Source organism: Sceloporus occidentalis, unplaced genomic scaffold (assembly GCF_023333645.1).
Source record: "Sceloporus occidentalis isolate IW3139 unplaced genomic scaffold, rSceOcc1.0.p SCAF_24, whole genome shotgun sequence".
NCBI classification, from domain to species: domain Eukaryota; kingdom Metazoa; phylum Chordata; class Lepidosauria; order Squamata; family Phrynosomatidae; genus Sceloporus; species Sceloporus occidentalis.
This window is the reverse complement of record NW_028317004.1, coordinates 6229579-6256810: the sequence shown is the minus strand read 5'-3', so window position 1 is coordinate 6256810 and position 27232 is coordinate 6229579. Positions and strand designations below refer to the sequence as shown.

At 42.2% G+C, this 27232-nt stretch overlaps 1 protein-coding gene across 1 annotated transcript; it reads left to right on the top strand.

The window, feature by feature from the left end:
* Positions 1–1465: 1465 nt before the first annotated feature.
* On the top strand, positions 1466–26607 carry LOC149300559 (G protein-coupled receptor 54-like). Its single transcript, XM_089485042.1, has 5 exons — positions 1466–1730; positions 12424–12548; positions 19612–19747; positions 20709–20947; positions 26266–26607. The coding sequence occupies exons 1-5, from the start codon at positions 1466–1468 to the stop codon at positions 26605–26607; spliced, it is 1107 nt and encodes a 368-aa protein (XP_089341168.1).
* Positions 26608–27232: the final 625 nt, after the last annotated feature.

The following is a 27232-nucleotide window of genomic DNA, read 5'->3' as shown; positions in this document are numbered from 1 at the left end:
AGAGAGAGAGGAAAATCACAGCTAAACATGACCAGAAATGTTAATGTTATTATAAGGCCGATGTCCTTGAGTTTTTTCAGAGTTTTCAGCGCCTCATGTCTGATTTAAAACACTTTTTTCCCCATAAACGCGTCAGCTGGAAGAAACAGCCAGAGTGGCATATAGGGGGTTAAAAAGCATATCATGGGGCAGAGTGGCATATAGGGGGTTAAAATGCATTTCTGGAGGTATATATATATATATAACTGCTAACAGCAATCACACTCCTATCAAGCCAAGGCAGCCAGTACATGCGGGAACCTGGGGATGATAGGAGTGTGAGTACAGCCTCCCTATGACATGCTACCACCACCACCCCCCCTTACACATCCATGCTATCACACACACACTCATTCACAAACATTTAAATACTCATTCATTGCATTAATCACACATACTTGCTCAAAAACCCTCCCCCACCCCCTTACCTGAACTGCAGATCTCTCACTCGAAGACTTCGGCAGGGGCCCGGCTGTGCGAGCAACTTCTCTGGCCCCGCCCCCAGAGGAAGGAGGGGGAGGCAGAATTATGTGACACTCTGCTAGCTTCCTGTTCTCCTGCTGCTTGCGACTAAAGCCCGGTAAGCAGCCTGGTCCCAGCGGACATTTTTTTGAGGTCTGATTAGAAGACGACCTCGATTATAAGACGAGGGGTATTTTTCAGAGCATTTGCTCTGAAAAAAACCTCGTTTTATAATCGAGCAAATACGGTACTTTATAACTAATAAATGTGGTTTAAAAAAGCCCTATTTGTCCTAGAAAAAAACAATTTATCATTTGAGTACCGCAAATAACAGACAGAATTAGGAGTTGAATAAAAACATATAAAACATAACAAAACTTGATATGTCCTTTATGTGCACAATAGATCTGTCCTTAACAGGTTAAACGACATACATAATATTTGATTAACTATGTATAAGTGGAATTCAGCTTACCCAGTAAGTAAATTCAGCAGCACTTTGGTTTTTGCTTCTTCATATTTCATGTTTTTTATTTTTATTTACTTTAATTATTAATAGGCTGTCACAGTTAATAGGGATTTAAAGGTGTTTTAATTGAAAAAAACAGCACATTATATGATTCAGAGGACTACTGATTGTAGACACTGTTCTCTTATTTCTTGCTGTCTCAGTGCTGATAGTAGTCTGTGCAGAAATGAGCCACACACATGATTTCAAACATCGGGGAGGGATGTAGATAATGATCATTTGCGGATGTAAACCTTATTGGCTGCTTTTTTGCAAAAATCATATTTGAAGGCTGATACAACTGGGATTTGCACCATACAGCAAAGAACTACCTTTGTCGATCTGCAAAGCATTTCCTAAAAAAAACTAGCATACGTTGGTCAATGAAAGATACAGGAGTCTGAACTCCTTCAACTGATTACAGATTTAAGCAAAGCACAAAAGCTTGTTGAATTGATGGCAGCCACAGACAGGAATTTGTCATTTGTGTCCTGGCTTAATGGCTCAACACGTGGGTCAAAGTCTTACCTAGATCGCCTGCTATATCGACTTAATCTTACTTTATATAGTTTAGAGCAGAGCCCTCCTCAACTGGTGGACGCCTGGCTGGTTCCTCTCTTTTTTGCCCTCATCATGCTTGTGGGACTTGTTGGGAACTCATTGGTGATATATGTCATAAACAAACACAAACAGATGAAGACAGTCACTAACTTCTACATCGGTAAGCTAGAAATATTTCATTATATTGTGCTATTCTTAAATTTTATATTATAGCTGTATGCGTTTATAATAGTAAAGGATATGTTTTTGCTAATGCTAAAAATATGGGACATTGCAAAACCAGAATCAAGGAATTTGACAGCAGATTAGAACCATCCTGCTCATCTAGTCTATTTTTCTTGCTGTACGCACTCAAACCTCAGTTCAGGATAGCTTTATGCCTATTCCATGCGTGTTTAAATTGCCTTACTTTAGTACCCTCTACTTATCTACACCCTTACGAAAAAATTACTGCAGTTTTTCTGAAGTAATACTGCAGTTTTTTGGACATGAAAAAACTGCAATACTGCACTTTTACTGCAGTATTACTGCACATTTACTGCAGTATTACTGCACATTTACTGCAGTTTTACTGCATTTGTACTTCACTGTACTGCAGTTTTACTGCAGCTATTTTTGTACGGAAGTACAAACGCAATAAAGCTGCAGTACATTGAAGTACAACTGTAGGTTTGCAATATAAAAAAAAAAGTGCAGTAAAACTGCAGTACAGTGAAGTACAAATGCAGTAAAACTGCAGTAAATGTGCAGTAATACTGCAGTAAATGTGCAGTATTGCAGTTTTTTCATGTCCAAAAAACTGCAGTATTACTTCAGAAAAAACTGCAGTAATTTTTCGTAAGGGCAATTCTATTAGTAAAATAAAACCTCCCTACATTACATCTAAGCCTTACCCTTAACATTTAGCTTATTACCTCATGTTTTATCATTTCTCCTCCTTTGAAATTAACTTATCTCCTGGACTTGGTTAAATCCCTTTATGTTTTTAAATGTTTTAATCACATCCCCTCTTTCTTGGCTCACTTCCAAACTATATATGTATGTATATGTATACTTTGAATTTGTACTTTCAGCATTCACTGTGAAAATTCACTGCCAACCTATACTAAAATAAACATCAAATAAATTTTACCTGATATGAACCAACTCGAAAAGAAACCAGGAGTTGATGTTTAAAAATGGTGTTCCACCAAGGAAAAGAAAAACTATAACGCTTGCATGCAACTTTAAAATGTATCTGTGTAACTTAAAGTGAATGAAAGCAAAGTCGTCCTATGGTGGCAAATCAGTGGGTCCCATGAGAAGTCGCAGATTTTATTTTTCAGTCAGTGAAATTGCACTGCATTGTCAAGTAAACTACCTGTCTCTGTGTGCATCTTTATTTCATTTCATATCATTTTCAGGATATGTGTGACACTCTCTCTGTAATGATTATCTAAATAATGAATTGTGAAAGAGTTAATAGGGTTTTTTTTAATGAATTTACGACAATGTAACAGTCTATCCTCTTCACAAAAACAAATGTCACTTGTTGAATACTGCAAAAATTATCCCTGCCTCTGATAATCATCAATAATTATTGGATCTTACTAAAACATGACGTAAAGTCATGCTTTTATGAAAGACACGGAGGCGAATATTGTGCATTAACCCTTTCTTTACTCCCAACAGCAGCAAAGAGAAAAATAACATTTGATACAAAAAATGAAATAGGAGTGAACAACATAGCCCCTCCCACATAACATTCACCACATATAAGCAGTGACACATCCCACAATCCTCCTCTTTCTTGGCTGCGAGGAAGACTGGATCAGTGGCGACTCTAGAAACAATATATAGGGGGGCACACAAGATACCACAGTCAAACTGGGGGGGGCATTCATAATTTCCAAAAGTAATGTGCTATGGAATTATACTTTTGTTATTGGGCTAAAATAATACTTGATCATTCAACATGGGAAGCCTGAAGCCACAATTGAGTGCGACTAATCCTTGAAATAAATATTATAACACAATAAATAACTTTTCCACTAAATGAGATCAGGGCCTTGAATGTTTTGTCCCCTGAAGTCACTACAACTTCAGGAGGGCATTTTATCTCTGGATAAATATAAATTAAATTATTCCTACTGTAAGTTAAGTGCCAGGAAACAGATGACCAAACACCCACACCAACACAGGCTCTGCCACACCGACACCCACACACATCAGGACAGGCTCTGCCACACCCACATCCAAACACACACACACACACACACACCAGGACAGGCACTGACACCCAAACACATACCCTAGGACAGGCTCTGCCACACTGACAACCGAACACACACACCAGGACAGGCTCTGCCACACCAACACCCAAACACACACCAGGACAGGCTCTGCCACACCAACACCTATACACACACACCCGAGGACAGGCTCTGCTACACTGATAACCAAAAACACACAAACAGCAGGACACAATCTACGACACAGATGTCTACATCAGGATGGATTTTTCACACTGAATTGTCGTTTATACCCCCCTTAGTGTTTTTGCCCCTTGTGTGTGTATTGATGCCCCTGCTGCCCATATATATTAATATTAGCCACAGTTGCCGATAGCAGGTATAGATCAACACATTAACACACAAACCGAGCTTTGCATGTATAGATCAATTCACTTGTGATCTCAGCACTGAAGGTATATATCAAATAAACAGAATCAGACATACAAATCCTGTATTTGCAGGTATACAATAGTATATGAAATGTAGCATTGCAGGTATAGATCAAATAAATACATGAAAACAGCATTGCAGGTATTAATCAACTGAATAAGACATACAAACACTGTATTTGCAGGTATACATAAATAATGTATGGAAATATAGAGATATGGATCTACAGAATAACGCAAAAACCCAGCTTTGCAGGTATAGATCAATTGGAATTCACATAAAAACACGTCATTAGGTATATTAAAGGTATATTTAAAACCCCCTAAATTACAGGCATAGATCACAGGTTGCACACCCCAAAGCCAGCCCTGGCGTCCACACTGCCCACACAGCAATCACACTCCTATCATACCCAGGCAACCAGTAAATGCTGGTACCTAGACGTGATGGGACTGTGCTTGCTGTGATTGCTGGTAGCAATCACACTCCTATCATGCCAGGTCAGCCAGTACATGCTGGTACAGGGTGGCTGTAAGTGATGTGCAGACCCCATACTGCTGGCAGCATCAATACACAAGGGGGGCAGCTAGCTAGGTTTTAGCATGTACTGGCTGACTTGGCATGATAGGAGTGTGATTGCCAACAGCAATCACAGTCCCATCATGCCTAGGTTCCAGCACTTACACATCCATGCTATCACACACACACACTCATTCATTCATATACTCATTCATTCACAGATTAATTCCCTCAATCACGCATACTCATTCAAACACCCTCCCCACCCCCTTACCTGCACTGCAGCTCCTCGATGCCGCTCACAGACTTCAGCAGAGGGCGTGGCCCCCCTCTGCGTTCTCTGGTACTGCACAGAGGAAGCAGGACTGGAGCAGAGTCATGTGATGTCACGTGAACTCTGCTAGGTTCCGCTTCCTCTATGCAGTACAGAAGACCCTCCCACAGGTAAGTAGCAGGGCTCGAGGTGCGATCTTACGCGGGCCGCACCCTCTCTCTCCTCCACATAAAAAAAAAATTAATAATAATAAAAAAAAGAGGGGATTTAAAGTTGCATTGCGACTTTATTCCAAATTCGACAGGGGGGGGCAAGGATTAACCTGGGGGGGCAAGTTTAAAGCTGAGATACTACTGGAGAAAAAACATGGACAATCAGTTTAAAATAAAATTCTCGAAAGGTGGATTCCCTAGACCAATCCGCGGCGCGGAGAATATCCTCAAGGCACCCACCCAACGGCAGCGTTTTAGATGCCGCAGCACTTCATGTGGAATGCGCACCGAACCTGGAAACATTCAAACCAGCAAGGGTCATGACCCAGCGAAGCCAACGAGACAACGTCGCTGAATATATAGGGGAATGCGCGTGACGAAAAGACAAAAACAGCTGAGGAGAATCCACAGTCCGGAATCGCAAGGTGCAAGCCTCATATTCCTGGAGACAAGCCACTGGACACAGAGCTACGTTGGCCGGGAATGCAGGGTAGGTAACCGACGTAATCGCAGTCTTAGTGCGCCTGGAGATATCGAAGCGCACACCCTCCGGCACGAAGGATCTGGCGTTCCAGTCAAGAGCGCGAACATCCGAAACAATTGCCTTAAAGAGAGGTCTGAATTTGCAGGCCAAGACACGAATAGGTTCAACACCACCTAAACGTCCTAAGTGGTGGAATACCTCGGCCGAGAAGCCCCGATGCGCCGCAGAGATGGCAGAGCGGTAAAGATTGATTGTCCTGTATGCTTGACCCAGATCGAACAGGTGGGTAAGAAAAAGAATAACTGAGGCTACAGGGGCTGAAAAGGGATCCAAATCCCGTTCCAGGCACCAAGAAGACCAAGCTTGCCAGGCAGCACTGTAAGATCTGTGGGTGCCTGGAGCCCAAGCTCCCGCCAAGAGTCGTTGAGCTGAGAGCGAAAGGCCTGAGAGTTGGTCGGATTCCCGGAAACCAAACATGCCAGGAAAGAAAGTGTGCCGTTCTGTATCAACGGGTGAGGTGCTCCGGCAGTATCCGTGAGGAGAGGTGACGGGGAGTGCAACAACCGAGGGACCGCCATCAACACGTTCAGTAGACTGGGGAACCATGATTCCGATGTCCAAAAGGGAACCACCAGGACCAGTGTGACTTGCTGACGACGTATCTGCAATAGCGTTCTGGATATCATCGCGAAGGGAGGAAAAGCATAGTGGCGACCTCCGGACCAATCCTGCAGGAACGCGTCTACTGCCAGAGCGTCTGGGTCCGGCCACCAGCTGTAAAACAGTGGGAGACGAGAACTCAAGCGAGATGCGAACAGATCTATGTGGAGCGGACCCCACAAATCCGTAATAGATGTAAAAACATGCCTCACTAACATCTAATCGCTGGCGTCCGAGAGGTAACGAGAATTCCAATCTGCCACCGTATTGGAAAGACCAGGAATATATTCCGCTTGCACCAAAATATTGCGAGCCAGACAGAATGACCACAGGTCCTTGGCCATGTCTGCCAGGACGGCTGACTGGGTTCCCCCCAGGCAATTGATGTAACGTACCGCAGAGACATTGTCCATGCGCAGCCTGATGCAAGAGTTGATACAGTCTTTGGAAAAACTCTTGATGGTAAAAGAACCCGCCAGGAGTTCCAGGCAATCGATGTGCAGGCCGGTCTCCGCCCAAGACCAAGAGCCGCCCGTGGAGATCTCCCCGCATCTTGCACCCCAACCGTGAAGGCTGGCGTCTGAATCGATGGAGAGATCTGGCATAATGCCAAAGATCGCCCTGCCGTTCCACGCAGACATGTTGGCCAGCTACCAGCGTAACTCCTCCCTGGTTGGAGTGTCCAGCTCGATCAGATCCGCATAAGACGCTCCCAGACGAAGGTGGCTGATCTTAAGGCGTTGCAATGCCCTGTAATGAAGAGGGGCTGGAAAGATCGCTTGGATAGAGGTGGTCAAGAGACCGATAATGCGATCTAGGTGTCGCAGAGAAATCTCCCGCAGACGGAGAACCCTGTGGATTTCCTTCCTGATGGAGTGGAGCTTGGAAGCTGGCAGGCAGAGAACACCTGCCGTGGAATCCACCACAAAACCTAGAATTTCCAGTCATCTGGACGGGATAAGGTCGGACTTTTCCTTGTTTACGAGGAATCCGAGACGGTGAACCAGCTCCAAAGTCCAATGGACATGCAGGTGTAGGACCTCTAGATCTTGAGCCATAAGGAGCATATCGTCGAGGTAAATGATAAGGCCAACACCCCGGGAACGCAGAAGCGCCACGACCGGCTTGAGAAGTTTGGTGAAGCACCAAGGAGCTGAGGAAAGCCCGAAAGGGAGACAGGTAAAGCGCCAGGATACGTTGCGCCACCAGAAGAGAAGAAGGTTCCTGGACTCCGCTGCTGTCGGGACCGTGAGGTACGCGTCCTCGAAGTCTATCTTGACCATCCAATCTTTCAACAACAGAAGGTCCCGCAGAAGATGGATACCTTCCATCTTGAAATGACGATAACGGACAAAATAATTTAGATTGCGGAGGTTGATAACCGGACGGAGGCCACCTCCCTTCTTGTGCACCAGGAAGATGTTGCTGATGAAACCCTGGGTGTCTGGGGGAACCCGTTCTATCGCTCTCTTCTCTGCCAGGAAAGAAATCTCGACGTCCACTAGGTCTGCGCCCTGTTTCGGGGGGGGGGGGGGGAGTTGTGGAGAACCGACCAGTTCGATAATATAACCTCTCACCGTTTGAAGGATCCAAGCGTCGGAAGTTATCGATTGCCAGGCCTGTAAAAAATAGGTGAGTCTGCCCCCTCAGGAATTTGGGAAAAAGGGGGAAATTGAAGGAGACTTACCAGTTGGTCTGCGTGTGAATTGAGATCCGCGATGTCCTCTCGCCCTCCATGGGCGTCCGCGTTGCGGGAAGAATGGTTGTCTGCCTGCATAGAAATCCTGGAAATGGGAACGTTGAGCTTGAAAATGAGAGTAGGAGCCTCGGCTCGTGCGGGATGAGCCGTGGAAGGTACGGCCGGACAGACGGCCCCTGCCTCTGCCCGCCTTGGGAGAAACCCGTTGGTAAAAGACCTTTCTCATGGAAGATTGAGCTTTATCCAAAGCCGTAAAGGCCCCTACGTAGCGCCCGAGATCCTTAATGAAAGAGTCTCCAAACAGAAGACCCTGGGCGTCACTACCCATTTCTGTGAGAGCAAGGTTGGCTAACTTTGGTTCAATTTTGAATAAGATATCCTTGCGTCTTTCAATGGATAGAGAGGTGTTAGCTGTTATTGCCTGCAATGCAGATGTCCCTCTGCATCCAGCCCCTAAGAACCATCGGATCGGGCGGAGAGCCTGACTCCACCCAGTCCTCTATTAATTGAAACATCTTGGTCAAGGGACTGAAAATGTCCAAAAGCTTGTCTTGAGTGGCTTTGAGAGCGGACTCCAGACTCTTACGGGGATTCCAGCCTAATTTAGCTAGGAACTGGACCATTTTGGGGTCGACTACAGGAGTCTCGCAAACCTTACCTGGAACGATAGGCCGGGGGCACTCCGCGCGCAACATACTGCGCGAACTCTTACTTAAGGGTTTACGGACCCTAGCCTGTAAGTAGCGGGAGATATGATCCGATGGGAGCCATTCGGCTGAGCGAGGATGATGTGACTCCTCAGGATCAAAAAACGGTCTTAAGTGGGGGATTAGTCTGAGAAGACCCTGCCTCAACAGAAACTTCATAGGGGGAAACCGCAACATCAGCAATCTGCTCGTCCTTATTGGAGCTAGAGTCAGATGCACCCCAAGCATCCTCTGTTCTGCCCGGCGAGTAAGGGCTCTTTTGCGTTTGGATTTAACGCTTTCAAGGATGGTATTAACCCCATCATTCACATTGGTTCTGGAGGCTGACCCATCTATGTGATGTGATTTAAATGCCACTTTCTTACCCCCAGGTGGCTTAGGGGCAGAGTCAATATTGGGGTTAGAGGCCGAAATAGGAGTAGGTAAAGACTTTTGAATGGCCTGAGATAAAGAAGCTGACAAGGCTGAGGTCATGGAACTCATAGCAGAAGCAATTGCCATGGATACTGAGTTGTTTAATTCTTTCAATGGGTCAAAAACCAGAGAATCTGCATTATGTTCCTCTCTAATGGAGGATTCCATATCAGATAATTCCCTGGAGGGGGAAGTATGCCCAGCCATTATAGATGGGAAGTAATAATGGTAACAATAGTATGGGAATATGAGTAGGAAGGCTATGGGTAGAAAAAACTGAAAAGTCGGAACTAAGGGATATGCCCCTTTAAATGAGAATAAAGCAGCCTGAAACAATAAAAAAAAAAAAAAATAGAAACTGCCGCGAAAAGACACTGTACCGCCTTGCATGACCAGTTGCTTTAATTGATTAATAAGGTCCATGGAAAAGCCTCAATGTTTCAGAATTTAGTAGCTAACATTATCCACCAAAATAAAATAGTATCATCAGTGAATGCAATTGATATAACATTCATTAAATATGAGTTATCTTTATTGGGTTAATACCAGCCTTTTACCTTGACAGACATGAGATTAGGGTTTTTCCAAGTGAGAAAGGGAGAGTTGGAAGGAAAGTTTGCATTAGAGGTGTGGTTTCAGCTCCCTCACTTCATTATGAAGACCAACAATGGCGAGTTTGTCCAACAACAAGGGCTGAGCTAGCCCTGTATTATGTATAATTCAATAAGTGAGACTCAAGAGATTTTGCTGAATTAACTATGTATGAGACAGGGTTCTTTTTTGCGGAAGAAGCTCTCTTGGGTTGGACCTTTGCAATGTATAATGAAGTCAAGGATTTGAAACATTACTCTCCTTCATAGGGCCAGTCTTAGTACTAGGCAGCCCAGGAAGCCACCTAGGGTGCCTTAATGAGAGAGGCGCCACAGCACACATGCAGGGATGGTCTTAATGTCCATAACCCTGCCAGCTTGGATCTCCCTGTAAAAGCCCAAAATGATGGGAGGGAGAGGTCTATTCCTACAGACCCATACTTCAGCGCTCCCTTGCGATACTGCTGGCGATTGATGCCGAGAGCTGGGATATGATGTAATTGTACCGGAGGTCTGAAAGGAACACACCTCATGCTCTGACCACAAAAGTGAAATAGAATTAGAAAGGTGAGAGAGAGTGTGTTTGTGAAAGTGTTAGTATGTTAGGCAAAGTATGCCTATAGGCAAGTAAGTGTGTGGCTCCAAGGTTAAGTGTTAGCCAGAATGTTTGTGTAAGGGCAAGCATGAACGTCTGTGTGTGTATGAGCTGGCATTTTTTAAGAGCTGTATATATATAGGTGTGTATTTTGCCAGTCTATGCATTACTATTACTGTTTTGGGCCTAAAGGGAATAGAATGATTCATTACACATTTGTACCCAGAGGTATTCTGTATTGTTTCAAATTGGTAAACATTGATTGTGTTAACAGTTAAGCAAGGACTAAAATACCCTTGCATCCTATGTATCCCCTGCCATTACTGACATTGAAACATAGGTCCATTGAATAAATAGGCATTAAAGCCTATTTTAAGAGGTTTGTTTTCCTGTAAATGTGTAATTTGCTGATTAATTCAGAGTTGAAGTGTCATAGGAAATCTAAATACGGGGAATGTATCTGAATAATGGATTGATAAAGATATTCCAGATACTGAAGGGCTGACATCTGTTAATACGTTTTGTATCCATGTACCACATATACCATTGCCAAAATTAGCAGACCATTTTTGTTTGATCTCTCATGGATCTCTCCAAGGAACAGTAGGATTGTTTGAATCAGGGGCATACAGAGAGTATTTGCCCCCCCCCCCCACAGCTCCTTGGCCCTTTATAACTCACATACCTGCTGGCACACATTTTTACACGCACTCTCACATTTCACCAGGCTTAGACAATTATTACACCAACATACACACACAGATACTATCTCTCACATACATGCTCACATGCTCCCACTCACATAGATGCTCACACACACTTCCCAACTCTCCTATGATTCTCTTGACATTTGTTTCCAATCCGTTACTCTTTTCCCATATGTATTTATTAACCCATTTGTTGATTTTTTAAATACGTGTGCCATGCCAAACAACATTGCTAGTTGATTATTATGGGAATAGTAGCCAGTAACTGATGATTGGCCTGTGGGGTGCACAATACAAACACTAACTTTTGTTGACTTTGCCTATAATAATATTCAGCCAGCCATATGGCTAGCGGAACTTCATAAGAAGTGTAGTTAAAAACTAAGGTACTGGTGGCCTACACTACACATTAACTTTTTTGCTGGTGACTGCAGCTTCAATGATGTACAGTCAGCCATCATCATACCTGGGAACTTCTGGGCTCCGGCTACCCGGAGCCTTCCCGTGCAGGACGTGGCCAGGACTACCCCTGACGTAGGTGGGAGGTCCCGCCGACCTCAATAGGAGTTCCCACTGATGGCAGCGGGAAACACCCCCATTTAAAGGAAAAATGGGCGGAGAGCGGGGCGTGTCAAAACTCCTCTCCTGCGACCCAGAGGATTCGGGTCTTGACCCGATGAACCGGAGAAGTTGTGCTTCACCGGCAATCTCCGGGTCAAACCCGGAGAGTTCTCAGGTATGGCCATCATATACATTTTGTAGACTGGGTAGTTGTGGCTAATTATTACCACCCCAGCTATTTTAAACTAAAGTTCTCATGAAAACTTTTTTTCATTTGCATTTGCGCTGTGGAGCAAAAGAGGTTGGTGGGGAAATGGCTCTATGAAAAGTGCTAGAATGAACTTTGTAAAATAGGGTAGGTATTCTGCTTTTCAGAAAAACACGTAGATGAATGTGTGAGTTTATTAGTTGCAGGTCCGTAAAATGTATGTGAGTAAAGTCCTAAGAAATAGTGTGTTGTAAGCATGAATATGGTTTAGGTAAGTACACTGTGTTAGCCATAGAAAGAGTTTTCATCAGGATACATATTAAAATTTGTTGATAAAGTGATATGGTAGATCAGATTACTATTTAAAGATATTTAGATGTTCGATCTGGCTGTTTTTACATTAGAATATATTGTTACACAAGCTTTATTAACATGAATTCTATGAAAAAATAACATGAAATAAAACCAATAAGGAATCCAATAATTGAACAGCTGAAAAAATATCAAATTAAAATATCCGAACCTGTTGCCTATTAATATGTATATATTTATGTCCTCAGCCAATCTTGCTACTACTGATATCATCTTCCTTGTATGCTGTGTACCTTTTACTGCCACCCTCTACTCCTTGCCTAGCTGGGTGTTTGGTGATTTCATGTGCAGATGTGTGAATTATCTGCAGCAGGTATGTGGAGTAAAATATTTGTTTATGTAGTATGTATATTTGTGTGTGTGTGTGTGTGTATGTATATATATATATATATATATATATATATATATATTGTGACAAACCCTATAGCATGAGGGCCATACATGTCACTTTTAGGGGTCCTAAGCACAGTCCTCTAGGGCAATCAGAGTCAGGAACAGCAGCTTTGAAGAAAACAGCACTTTATTTTAACCGCTTAAACCCCAAAAACCAAATCATAAAAAGAAAACCTAGCTCCCAATTGGAGCCCTCTCTAACTGAACTATGCTGGTCCAGACTGACCAGCCTAATCACCCACTACCTCAACCTCCCAGCCTCCCCCAGACAGCACACAAAATGTCCAGGCAGGTATTGCCTCACTTGGCTCAGGGATGGTCTTCTTGTTCAGGGCCTCTCCTTGCCCCTGGGAGTGCAGGGAACTTCCTCTTCCCCCAACAGTCTCTGAGTATCAGGCTCCAGGGGTTTTTAATGCCCAGCACCTGTGTCTGATGCCGGCTTCATAGAAATCCCGTACTGGATCCTCCAGACTTCTAGCCTCCTGGAAAAGCCGGCATGGATATTCCACAGAATGGGGGAATGGAGCATTGGCCCACCCTGCTCTCCAATTGCTCCACCCCAGGGACCTATATGTATAATCTGCATAGCAGCTGTACTCAGATGCCATGCTAATCATCTCCCTGGGGTTCACAATCTCACAATATATATATATGGAATAGAAAGTATACTGTGTTTGAATTCTATACTTTCACATATCAGGACATAATAACAATTATCTGTTCCTTAGCAGGTTTAAAGATTTGGTAAATACAACATCTGCTGAACAACAACACATGAAATATTACACTGTTGAGAACCCATGTGTGAAAAACTAAGTACACCTTATGATTCACCAGCTTGTAGAACCACCTTTAACAGCAATAACTTGAAGTAATTGTTTTCTCTATGACTTTATCAGTCTCTCACATTGTTGGGGAGGAATTTGGGGACACTATTCTTTACAACGTTCCTTTAGTTCATTGAGGTTTGTGGGCCTTTGTCAATGCACAGCTCACTTCTTCAGATTTTGCCACTGCAGCATTAATTGGGTTGAGGTCTGGAAAGACTGGCAACGGTCTTGAATATTTTTCACTTTTGAATACACTTTCTCACTGTAGAATAAGGGAGTTTAACCCTTCCAGCTACAATTGCTTCTTTAAGATCATTGCTGATGTATTTCCTCATTGGCATTGTGTTAACAAACACCTGAATGCTCCAGACCAACAAACTGCTAAAATGTCGGCTTTTATAGAGGTGGTCACACTTGCTGATGATCAATTAATCAAAGGCATTAGCAGCACCTGTTTGCTATTTAGTATCTTAATTCCTATGGGAGCAGTACTTAGTTTTGCACGCATGGCTTCTCCTTTTGGCTTTATTTTTGTTGAAAAAATCAATAATTATAGTTATATATTCTATTGCAAAATAAAAACTCCACAACGCCCTTTAGTGATATATAGGGGTATTATATTAATATCTCATATCAGATTATTGTTCTACTGCAAAATAACACTCAAGTTTACGGGGACCAATCAAACCAAAAGAGGATGCAATTTATTTTTCAAACAATGAGGTCCACTGGTGTACAGCAGTGTATATGTGTATATATATATATACGATCAACCATAACATTATTACCGCTGACAGCTAAAGTGAAAAACACTAATAATCTCATCATCACGACACCTGTCAGTGGGTAGGCTATATTAGGCAGCAAGTGAACATTTCGTCCTTAAAGTTGATGTGTTAGAAGTAGGAAAAATGGGCAAGCGTAAGGATTTGAGCAACTCGCATCTTGAAAACTGCAGCTTTTCTGGGGTGTTCCCGGTCTGTAGTGGTCAGTACCCATCAAAACTGGTCCAAGGAAAGAAAAGCGGTGAACCGACACATCGAGATGTTTTATAGCGTCCGTAAAACAAGCCGGCCGTGCGTTCCTGCACCATGCAGCTAAGTGCCTCAGTGAGGCTCTTCGTCCAGCCCCTTTGAAGACGCGACTTGCCGCTCAAGGGGGCGGGCTCACACGGTACAGCACCTCGTGACAGCTGGAAGAACACGTTGGAGGAGAGCAGTCTGCAGGAAGGAAGGCAGCAAAAAGGTAAGTATTAAAAAAAATAGTTGGGGTGATAGGTGTAAGGGGACCCATATTCAAAGGGGGGCCTCCTTGGAACAACAATTAAAAACAAAAATGGGGTGGCTGGGGGTATAAGTACATAACAGGGTGGTTGGGGCATCACATAAATCAATACACAAAGAGAACGGGTGGGTGGCTGGGGGCAATACACAAGGGTACATTAACCAGTACAAAAGGGGGCATCAATACACAAGGGATGTATTTTTTAGATACATATTTTTGTAACATTTACTCCTCATAGGCACATCTCATATGTGGTCCAAGTGTCTAATTACAGGTTTAGTGGAATATATTTCCTCCCCCCTCCGTGGACTAAAAATAGCCTCTGATTCCCTACATTGATTATTATGATTATGGTGGTTACTGTATTACACCTGTACCTCTTTCCCTTCCATATTTCCTTTTCCCCTTTCGTTTTTTCATCTTGGTTGACACTCTATTTCTAGTATCATTATTACTATTCTTTTAAGTATCTTAGTTATTTATTTATTTTTACATACATTGATAATATAAGTAAGACTGTATAGAAAACCGCTCCCCAATATGGAGTAAATTTTCGTTTGCTCACAATACGCACCTTACAGCGGTATGTCCATGGACACGATGAAAGGATGTTTCTTCGTCTCCTTGGTGAGACGTATAAACAACGCCCATACATCATCCCGCAAACAAGAGGAGGAGCGACCGATGTATAGGAGTGACGCATACGGAAGCATCAAGGAGAAACCGAATATTAAGGCAAAGAAACGAAGAACACTTCTTTAACCCTCCTGAGGAAGCCACTTGAGACGGAAAAGTCTGGTGAAACGCGTTGAGGATTTGTTCACTTTGATAAGACTTTTTTTATTAGGTCTTTGGATATTTTTTTTAGGTATTTTAGATAAATTTTGTAATTTATTATGTATATTTATTGATCTATTTATTTGTCCCATGCAAAATTTTATCAGTATTTAAAGGAATCTAAAGAATCTATTTTTATTTTTTAAAGAGCATGTCCCAGAATAATTTTTTTGCAATAGCTGTATCCCTGTGAAAATTCCTTCCCTGATTTCCAGTCCTTCACAGCACTTGCACTTTCATATAAAAGCCTCCCTGCACTGGCATTTTCTGAACAGCACGGGAAAAGGTAAAGTCCACTTTGACTGCTGTACACAAATCCAGGATACAACATCAACTGTGATAAATCAGAAGCTGTGAGGATCAGAAAAGCGATTTTTGACTGAAGGCTTGCTAGCACACTATCTCAGTGTGCTCTTCTTAGTGTAAATGCAATCTTATGTAAATTATTTACTATATGTGAAGATACCACACCATTTGGTACCCATTTGTTCCTTTTTATTCCTTTTTATTCAGAGTAAAGCAAACTGAGCAAAGCATTGAAAAACACAGACACGCTGTGGGTGCAATTATCACCACAAGACACATTACTATTGTTGTTTTATTCTGCTACACTATCATTTTTTTTATTTTTTCCCTTTTCTGTTTCGTTTACACGAGTGCCCCTAGGTGGATACAATTTTTTGGCTACCAACATCTGGAGAATGTTGTTTTAGGGCTGCAGCTGTGCAAATAGATAAGAAAGGGGAGTGTTGATTGATTAAATTGACACTTATTTATCACTTATTTGTATTACCGGCACTCTAATCACTTCTTTTTCAATACACAAGGGAGGGCGGCTTGCTGGGGACATCACATAAATCAATACACAAGGGTATTAAGGGATAAATGCACAAAGGGGACTGGCTGGGGGCACAAATGCACATGGGCCAATACACAAGGGTGTGGGGGAATATATTAAAACCAAAGGGGGTACCTGGCTGGGGCATCAATACACAAGGGTGTAAACACACAAAAAACAAACGAGTGTGGAAAGCATTTTTATGCTTTGTGTAGATTAACACGTACTGATGCGGGTGTCGGTATGGCAGAGCCTGTCGTGTGTGTGGTGTGTCAGTGTGGCAGAGCCTGTGCTGGTGTGTGTGTTTGGGTATTGGTGTGGCAAAGCCTGTCCAGATGTGTGTGTTTGGGTGATAGTGTGGCAGAGCCTGTCCTGGTGTGTGTGTGTTTGGGTGTTGGTGTGGCAGAGCCTGTCCTCGTGTGTATTTGGTCAATTGTTTCCTGGCACTTTACTTTCGGTAGGAATAAATTTAATTTTTAGTTACCCAGAGATAAGACACCCTACTGTCTTTGTAGTCACTTCAGGGAACAAAAGTCTCTGTGAGAGGAAAAGTAAAGGTTTTGTGTAGTTTACTCTATTTCAATCTGCACATTTTATTAAAAAGGATTAGTGGCAGTAAATTGTGGCTTCAGGTGTCCCATGTATGATGGCTTTTTTTAAGTGTACTGATGTACTCCCAATCCCATCACATAACATCAATATGCGTTAGAAAATCAAGAAAAGATGGGCATGGATGGTGGGCTGATTGGGTGGCGCAATGGGCCACTTGACTAGACTTGCCCCCCAGGCCTTAGGCTGCCAGCCCTTCCATGGCAGCAGGGACATTGTTAATGCTAATATGAGTACCTTACCAGGATCATACCTTAAAGTGGGCCCATACACTCTAAAATATTCATTCACTGGAAGGGCTGATTGGGGACAGCGCTGGCACTGGGGAGCTGAATGGGGACAGCAATAACATGGGGGGGCTGATTGGGGACAGAGGTGACACTGGGGGGGGCTGGATGGGGACAGAGATAACACAGGGGAGCTCAACTCGTATGTCTATATATAAGTGTTTATATATAAAATATGTGTCTATACAAATATATCCATATAGAAATAAATAAAATCTCCATCTCCATTTTTAAAAGAATAAAAAAAACTTTATGTGGTTTGTCCACCTCTACAGACACACTTACACACAGAAGACAAACTTACACACACACTTGCAGACACGCAAAGGCAACCTTACACACACTTATAGGCACACACAGATTGTAAATTTTTTTTTATAAAAAAAAGCATTTTGCTGTTTGTCTCTCTCCACTTATACACAGACTTCAACACAAACATGCATACACACACAGAGATTTATTTTTTTGTTTAAAGAATAAAAAAAACATTATGTTGTTTGTCCCCCTCCACAGATACACTTACACACACAGACAGACTTACACACTCTTACATATACACACACAATCTTACACATAGAGACACAGAGATTTAGTTTTTTGTTTAAAGAATAAAAAAGCATTATGTTGTTTGTCCCCTCCACTTACACATTTACACACACACAGATTTTTATATATATAGTAGCGCCGTACACCACAGCACACCTTCAGAGGTTTAGTGAACCTGATGGGTCAGGGCTGTTTTGGGGGCAAAAGGGGGACCTACACAATATTAGGCAGGTGGTCATAATGTTATGGCTGATATGTGTATGTACACTCTGCAGCCATTGGGAGTAGCAGACAACCCCCGCTGCTAACCGCACCTCCTTCCAGCTGCAGGGGAAGTTGCCTACGCGAATCACTTAGACGTCTACACGCTTTTAACGTGGCAGGGAAGGCAGTAGGCATAGGCACTGCCAGCCCAGGGCAAGGGCACTGTGTGCAGCAAACTGTCAGCTCAACAGTACTACACAGTTGATAGTTTGACAGAGGCAACAAGAAAAAAAATCGTACATCAGTAGAGTACACTGTGAAAAATGGCTGAGGCTTACTAGTCACACACAGAACAATCTCTGTAATGCTCTGATGCAACATAGTATTGTTGTAAATGCAGTCACAGTGAAAATGAATGGATCCCCTGCAAGCTCTGCACTTATATAGGCTCTTTTCTGTTTCAAAAAAATGCAGGACAGACATTGGATGAGCCCTCAGCTTGATGTCACAAGAGTCAGTTGATTGGACAAGTGAAGAACAGCTCACCCAATTAATGTCCCTCCTTCTCTTTCAAGAAATGGCTGGGGCAACACAAAAACGAACACGAAGAGACTAAGATTCTTCATGTTGTGCGTCTTCAACTTCGTGTATATTTATCTGCTGCCATATTCATTTATTCGGTAGTGGGTTTGAACAACGAAAACACAACATTCGTGTTCATTTTCATGTTCTCCCAAATACAGCGCACATGTCTAATAATATTGTACCTTGCTGCAAAGGTGCTAAAGACTATAATGCATAACCCTGTGCAAGGATGACACCCAAACCAACAAAACCACCACAAAGTGAAAAATAAAGTTTAAACTTACAATTAAAGTGAACAAGACCAAAAAAGTATAGTCAGAGAGAAAGGTATAAACACCTACAATTCTTCGGGTAGCTAAAAAATAAAAACACAAAACCACATAGTGCAAACTGATGGAAGATGGTAGTTGGGGGAAAAAATGAAATCGCACTCACAAACAATGCTCCAAATACATGGAGCTATGTATGAAAGCAGAATGATTTGACCAAACTGGCAGCAAACAGGTAGGTAAATGAGAAATGAACAAAGATCAAACGGGGAGCAGAGAACTTTTATTCATAGATATTCACTTCTTTATTACAGCCAAAATGTGGAGAGAACAGATGAATACCACTCTATAGACAGATATGCAGGTCCGGAGTCGTTGGCATGCATAATTCTTGAGTAATGATAACAGAGTCTATGGTACATGATGAGGCTCAAACACCACCAATGCGTTTTGTCTCAAAAGACTTCATCAGAATGACTAACAACAGTCTAAAACACACTTACACACACCCTTTTTAACCCTATTGTGTCCCAAACTTGTATAAAAGGTATGCATTTTAAAGCTTGTACCAATCTTGCAAAATATTGCAGACGGATTAGCGGAGAAAGATAAGCATTTCTGCACCTCTCTTTCTCTTTCTTTGTCCAGAAGTGCATGCCACATTATATTTATTCTTATTTTTTATATGCTTTAGGTAACTGCGCAGGCAACCTGTATTACCCTCACAGCTATGAGTGTTGACCGTTGTTATGTAACAGTATGCCCTCTACAATCAATGCGTTACCGGACACCCCGTCTGGCCATGACTGTCAGCCTTGGCATTTGGATAGGTAACTTGCCACGCAACCTTATTTTGTTTTAGAAGTGACATGTTATTGTAACATCATTTACATCAGTATTTTGTACCCCAAAGACTAGAGCTGTTATTGGTGATTAATAACTCTTACACTGCTTGAATTCCATTTGGGCATTAATATTTTGGATGTATCAATGCTAGCACAACCATAACCATTGGAGTGCAGAAGTATAGAGACCCTAGCAATTTGCCCTAGTGTGGCCACATCAGCCATGTTTTCCAGGACCCACATAATTTTTACATATTGCTGACCAGCCCAGATAAAATGCTTCCCTGCAGTATGGGGGCCCATATAACTGACTAATTGGTTCCCTTCCATAAGTCTATACATCCCACATACTGCAGGGTAGCTTTTTATCTGGGCTGGTCAGCAATATGTAAAAAAGTATATGCGTCCTGGAAAACATGGACGATGTGGTCACCCTAGTCTGCCCAGACCTCTCATGGCTGTCTTTGTCATATACTGGGATAAGAAACAAATTCAAAAAGATCTAAAAAGATGCCCAAACATCTCATGCCCTCCTACTAGAAACATAACATTGCTGCCCCACAATCAAATAATAATAACAAATAATTAAGGGAGTATTTTGGCACTCCAAAATATAAAACAAACTATGTATGTGTGGTACAACTGTGCTACGTGTATGGTTCTGAATACAACTAGGGTTTTTTTTCGGCAGTGACACCTAACCTAAGCAGTGGAGAAATCTTAGGAAAAATGCTACAAGCGTTGGGATCTAACAATGTAAAACCAGACAACCATTTTAGTAGAAGCTGATTTCTAACTTGATTACAGTTGGGTTGCCACTATGGTTTAGGCTTACCTGAAGTAAGATGACAAATGGTACACTGCAAGTTCAGAGATTTCACAATGTAGATGTTTTGCATTCTTCATTAATATATTCAGTAATATAGTCAACCTCCTCTGATTCCAGGTTCCTTTTTACTGTCTATTCCGTTTGCTATGTATCAAAATGTAAGCACTGGATACTGGTATGGGCCACAGACATTTTGCACTGAAGCTTTTCCTACGGTCATCCATCAGAAAGCCTTCATACTATACACATTTCTTGCTGTGTATCTTTTGCCTCTGATCACAATTATTGTCTGCTATGCATTCATGCTAAAACGAATGGGCAGACCTGTGGTGGAACCCACTGATAACAATTACCAGGTAGGTGCTGCATTAATGTATTCTATTTTAATGTAATTTAGTAAACATGTATGTATATTAACCTCTTAAAACCTTCATGACATTCTATGCCATTGTGAAAAAAATGTGCACAAAAAACCTATCTTAACAGCAAAGAACATCATGAAGTAAATAGCAGACTGAGCTCCTGTGTGAAGCGCTACATTGTGTTTCAACAAGAGCAGGGAGGACGCTGATCTGTGATACAGTTACTATTAAAAATGTTCCAATTGACTTGTCAGGAATTAAGTTTGTGGGTAGCTAATCAGTATTTAGCAGAACACCCTAACTCATTTTATTGTATAGCTCTAAACCTTTCTAGCCCTAGTTACTCCTATTTTTCCAGTAGTGATGACCAGGGATATATTTCTCAGTTTAAATAATTTTTTTTTACTTTTTTGTACCCTTCCTGAACTGACCCATTGTATGAGCCCATGGCCTTTGGGATGTACAGAAATACAGTAAAGGTCTCCCAAAGTGGTTGGGACAGACCAGAGATAGTCTGGGTTCTGTGATGTCATTCCACTATAATGAGTAGTTGGCATTCAAGTACGAGGACACAAGGATGTGTGCAGGGCTGCAACTAACGATTATTTTCATAATCGATTAGTTGGCCGATTATTTTTTCGATGAATCGATTAATCTGATAAAAAAATAAATGTACATTTTTCATTTATTTAAAATAATTTAGTGAACAAACTGGATGTTAAAATCAAACAGCAGAATCCCAACCTGCCCCCCCCTGTATGCTTTATACCCCCAGATATGCCACTCCGCCCTCCCCAGATATGCCTTATACTCCCCTGATATGCCTTATACCCCCTGATATGCTACTCTGCCCCCCTAGATATGCCCTTCTGCCCCCAGATATGCCTTATACCCCCTATATGCCAAAGTGCCCTCTGATATGCCTTATACCACAGATATGCCACTCTGCCCCCCCAAATATGCCTTATAACCCTATATGCCACTGTGCCCCCCTGATATGCCATATAACCCCCTGATATGCCCCTCTGCCCCCCCAGATATGCCTTATACTCCTTATATACCACTCTGCCCACCCCCAAATATGCCTTATAAACCCCCTATATGCCACTGTGCCCCCTGATATGCCATTCTGCACCCCCCCAACTTACACCCCCCTCCGTGCTCCAGATTCCTTGGTGTCTAGGAGGGGAGCCGGTGAATGCAATCTGCACAGACAAACCTCTGCTGCTGGTACTTTCGCTGGAGCTTCTATGACTGAGCACCGGAAGGTCATGTGACGCCGGTACTTCATTATAGAAGCTCCAGCGGAAGTGTCGGCAGTAGCGGAAGTTGTCTGTGCGCATCAGTACTTCCGGCGGGGCTTTAATGGTGGAGCACAGGAAGGCCATGTCACTCTGGTGCTCCATCATAGAAGCCCCAGCGGAAGTGGAGGACAGTAGCAGAGGATATCTACATGCATCGCACAGATGTGCCTGTTAAGGAATGCCAGGACAAAAATCACAAAAAAAATGTTTGTGGGCAATGTCTGTTAACTAAAGGTGCAACAGAACAGATTGTTGCAATTTTCTATGTAAAAAAAAAAATCAGATTGCGTTTGTGAATAACACACCTTAATGTTATGGCTAATTTTGGTAGAGAATGGTGTCCCAGTAAAATACCATGTGTTGTCTGCCCTCCAGTATTTTGTGCTGTTGGGCTGCTAAACAGTCCCAAATGAGACAAATAACATTTGAAAATGTAAAGTTTGTAAAAAGGAATGGTTATGTTCCATTTTGTTCCCCATAACTTCCAAAAAAAATCATAAAAAACACATATGCTGGGTATTGACTAATACTGTATTTGCTTGATTGTAAGACAAGGTTTCTTTCAGAGCAAATGCTCTTAAAAATAACCATCATCTTATATTCAAGGTCATCTTCTAATCAGACCTCAAATAGAAGTCTGACTACAAGACTAAGATCCAGATCCCGGCAGCGCTGCAGTGGATCTTCCTCCAGGCAAACTTCTGCCGGGGCTTCTGTTTGTTTCAAATATTTTTCATTATTTAAATTTATTATTTTTATTACTAAATGCATACATCTAAAAATGGTATCTAAAGAAAGCTCTATCTGTCTTAGAAAACATCAAGTGTGTGGGTGTACAAAAATGAAAAAGGAGACTCATGGTTAAAAAAACCATAATTTAAAAATGCTCAAAATACAAAATACTAGACTTGTGTGAGTTGACCAAAAAACGATTCACATTCTCATTTAATTTTTGGTCCTTTTATTTTTGGACAACGAATTGTGATTCCTGCCTTTTCTGTTCTGACGAAAACCCGAAGGCATTTTACATTTGGAAATTAAACTTGTTGTCACTTACGCTCATTCACTCTCTCATGCTCCTTCACACTCTCATTCCCCTTTGAATGTCTCCTTATCTTCTCCGCTGACCGCTCCTGTGTCTCCTTGCCGCGCAGCACCACGTCTTCTCTTGCATCTTTTTGTTATTTTATCTTCTTTCTTTGTCTGCTGTTTCCTGTGTCTTCCTCCAATGAACACCTCTCTTTCTCAGCAAACCTATCTGCATTATTTTGGACTCTCTGTGCACTTCTGCAAATGGGCGGAGCCACGAGGAATGCTTTTCCACCTATTGGTGCCTGGAGGCTCCTCTCTTTTGTGGAAGTTCACCGGGAGGCTATGTACATGGAGAAGTGGATAAAGAAGAAAGAAGACAGAAGAACAAGAAAATGCAAGAGAAGCTGAGTTGCGCGGCAATGAGACAGGGGCAATTAATGGTCAGCGAAGAAGATAGAGAGACATTCAGAGAGCGTGTGAGAGAGATTAAATGAGAGTGTGGAAGAACATGAATAAGAGTGTGTGTGAGAGTGAGCGAGAGTGCAAGGAACAATGAAATTCAACGAAAATGCAGAACTCTTCATTTTTGTTTGCTTTGTTGGTAGTCCCCCTTTGTTTTTCAGTGATTCGTACTAGTTAATGAAATGGGCAAATTTAATTAATTAATTCCTAGATGCATAAGTCTACAAAATACCCTCTGTAAAGAAGGGGTTAAACTTTGAAAGAGAATTTGAAGTCTTCAAAATCAATTGTCCTGAAACACAAAATCAGTCACTTCTTGTTGCCATATAAACTGGAAAAAAAAATCTTGTTAAATGGTTGTTATTTTTATTTGATTAAACTTTCATTAGAAAGAACAACAGGACTGATCTACTAAAGATTATTCTCCTAGCATATAAATGTTTTGTGAAGCAGCGCCTTCCCCCTTATTATCATCGATGTTGCACCAAGTCATAGAACCTTCTATATTACACCTGCTAGCACTTCAGACTTACTACTGTCAAAAGGAGTAGGAAACAAGCATAAATTACTATTTTCATTCAGATTCCTGCTGCCAGGACCCGGGCCAGCAGGCCGGGTAGTAGCCCAGTTGCAGGGGATACCATGGGCTTTGTCTGTACCCCTTGATGCATCATGACTGGTAGCTAGGTATAGACACAACAGACAGAAAAGCAGGACTGGAATCAAAGAAAAAAGGGGAACTGTAGCGAGGACAGGTGAAACCAGAGTGGCAGGGCACACGATTAGGAAGCCCTTCGGCAGGGCACATGGCTAGGACTGTCATGGGCTTTTGTCTCTAGCACACTTTTCACTGATTTGCACATCTCCAGGACACACTCGGCCAGGATTTCTAGGACAGAGGATATCCCCGCGGACTCCTTGTAGTGGAGTTTGCATTCTGTCAGGACCCTGGCCAGCAGGTTGGGTAGGAGCTTAGTTGCAAGGGATACCAGGGACTCCGTCTGTACCCCTTGATGCATGGTAGGTTGGTACAGACAGACACACAACAGACAGAAAAGCAGGACTGGAATCAAAGAATAAAGGGGAACTGTAGTGAGGACAGGGAAACTGTAGCGAGGATAGGGAAACTGTAGCGAGGACAGGGGAAACCAGAGTGGAAGGGCACATGGCTAGGACGCCCTCAGGTAGGTGAGTCTGGGACACACCTAGGTCTGGTACACAAAGCTGGATCATGAATGTAGCCAAGGTCATACATAAGAGATCAGAACAAAGTACACGGAGCTTTAGCTGCAAGCAGACTAACAGGAAACCCAAGCCACAAAATGTAAAGGCCCGGACTGAAGGGCAGAGCAGGTATAAAAGTGCAGGGCTAAACTCAGGTAATGTGGCTCAGCTGTCCCAAGTAATTAGAAAGGGGTGCTCCTGAGAGAGAAGGGTGGCCGCTAGTGGCAGCAGGTAGACATGACAATGAATAATTATCACATAGTCCAGGCTGGCAGGGTGGAACCCTGACACCTGCCATATGCATTTGCCCCTTTGCCTACCCCTAACTACAGTTGTGTGAAAAAGAAAGTAAACCCTCTTTGAATTCTATGCTTTTACATACTAGCACATAATAACAATCATCTGTTCCTTAACATGTCTATAAATACAACTGATTATGACTGATAAAGTCATATACAAAACAATTACTTCAAGTTATTGCTGCTAAAGGTGGCTCTTCAAGTTATTGCATCATAAGGTGTACTTATTTTTTCCACACATGGCTTCTCCATTTTGGCTTTATTTTCATTGAATAAGTCATGACACAGTGTAATATGTCACATGTTGTTGTTCATTTGAGGTCTAATTTTTAGACCTGCTAAGGAACAGAAGATTGTTATTATGTCCTGATATGTAAAGCCATATAATTCAAAGAGGGTGTACTTTCTTTTTCACATGACTGTATTTTCTGTACAAGAGATGGGATCTGACAAACACATCTCCATGCACATGATATACAGTTATACTTATGGTCAGTAAGCTCTAGTGCGGGCTCTGAGAATGCTGTAGGCCTGTGCACCTGTGCTGAAAATACTCCTAGCGGCGATGCCTGGAAAGAATTGTCAGACTGTGGAAAAGGGGCAGCTGCTTTATATTTAAGCGCTTTATTTTTTCTTTTTTGGTTACTGAAGAACGCATATTAAAGTTGGACTGTCAGGGAACGGTAAACTGTCCCTTTAATCCCTTAAGGCCCAGGGCTATTATTTACCACAGGACCATAGCAGTTTTTGTGTTGTTCTCTTCAACTATAATTTCCCTATTTCTCATTTAAAGTACCCACACAAATGATAGTTTTGGGACAAATATTGCTTTCTTTTTCAAATCAAGGGGGCTCCGGGTATGTGTATCAGGTATGATTGACTTTTATAAAATAATAACACAACCAACCCATTCATACCTGTTACAGTAAAATGTCTATATACTGTATCATTACTGAAAATTTGTTCATGTGTTTTTGTTTTTTTAATATAGGTTCATCTCTTGGCACAGAGATCCAACAGTGTCCAAGCAAGGGTCTCAAAGATGGTTGTCGTGGTTGTTTTACTTTTCACTATATGCTGGGGTCCAGTGCAGCTCTTCATTTTGTTCCAGGCTTTTGATTCAGGTTTTGAGAAAAGTTATGAGACATATAAACTTAAAATATTTGCTCACTGCATGTCCTATTCCAACTCTTCTGTTAACCCAATAGTCTATGCCTTTATGGGAAGTAACTTTAGGAATTCATTCAAGAAAGTATTTCCTTTCATATTTAAACAGAGAGTTGAGCCCTCCACGAGAGCAGCTGATAATGCCGAGCTGCAATTAGAAAGCTAGATTTTGACATCATATCAGTAACATTTGCGCCACCTAGTCTACTCATTCTCTCATGCTGTAATAATGTTCATCCTTGGTCTTTTTTTATATTGAGAATAGTCTTATGCTTATCCCATGCTGTAAATTATCTCACTGTATTAACCCCCACCACTTCTGCTGGAAAGTTGTTCCACTTAACCCTTTTTGATAAACTAAACCACCCTTACATTATATCCAAGCCTCTAACCCTCTTGTTCTTGTAACACTTCTCCTCCTTTTAAGTATACTTCCCTCTTTGTTAAACCCCCTTTGGCAGAATCCAAAGTATAGTACTTGAGGGAGATAACGATAAGTGTACTAAATGAACTTATGGCATTTGTATTCAGTAACATCATATCCAGGTGCTCCGCCTATTAAGGTTGTGCTGAGCTGGTTGGAAATGAACTCTGGAGGCTGTGCCGACACTTTAGTAGGCTATGTGGAGACATCAGTAATCTCCCTTTTAACCATCCCATAGAGCAAGCCTGATTCCTGAAGAGCGCTATTGGCTTTATGTTATGCAGCAGAGGGGATGCTGCCCTCTGGGCCTGCTACCTTAGACCTATAACTAGTTGGCTTGGGTGAGAATACGTTACTACTTGTATTG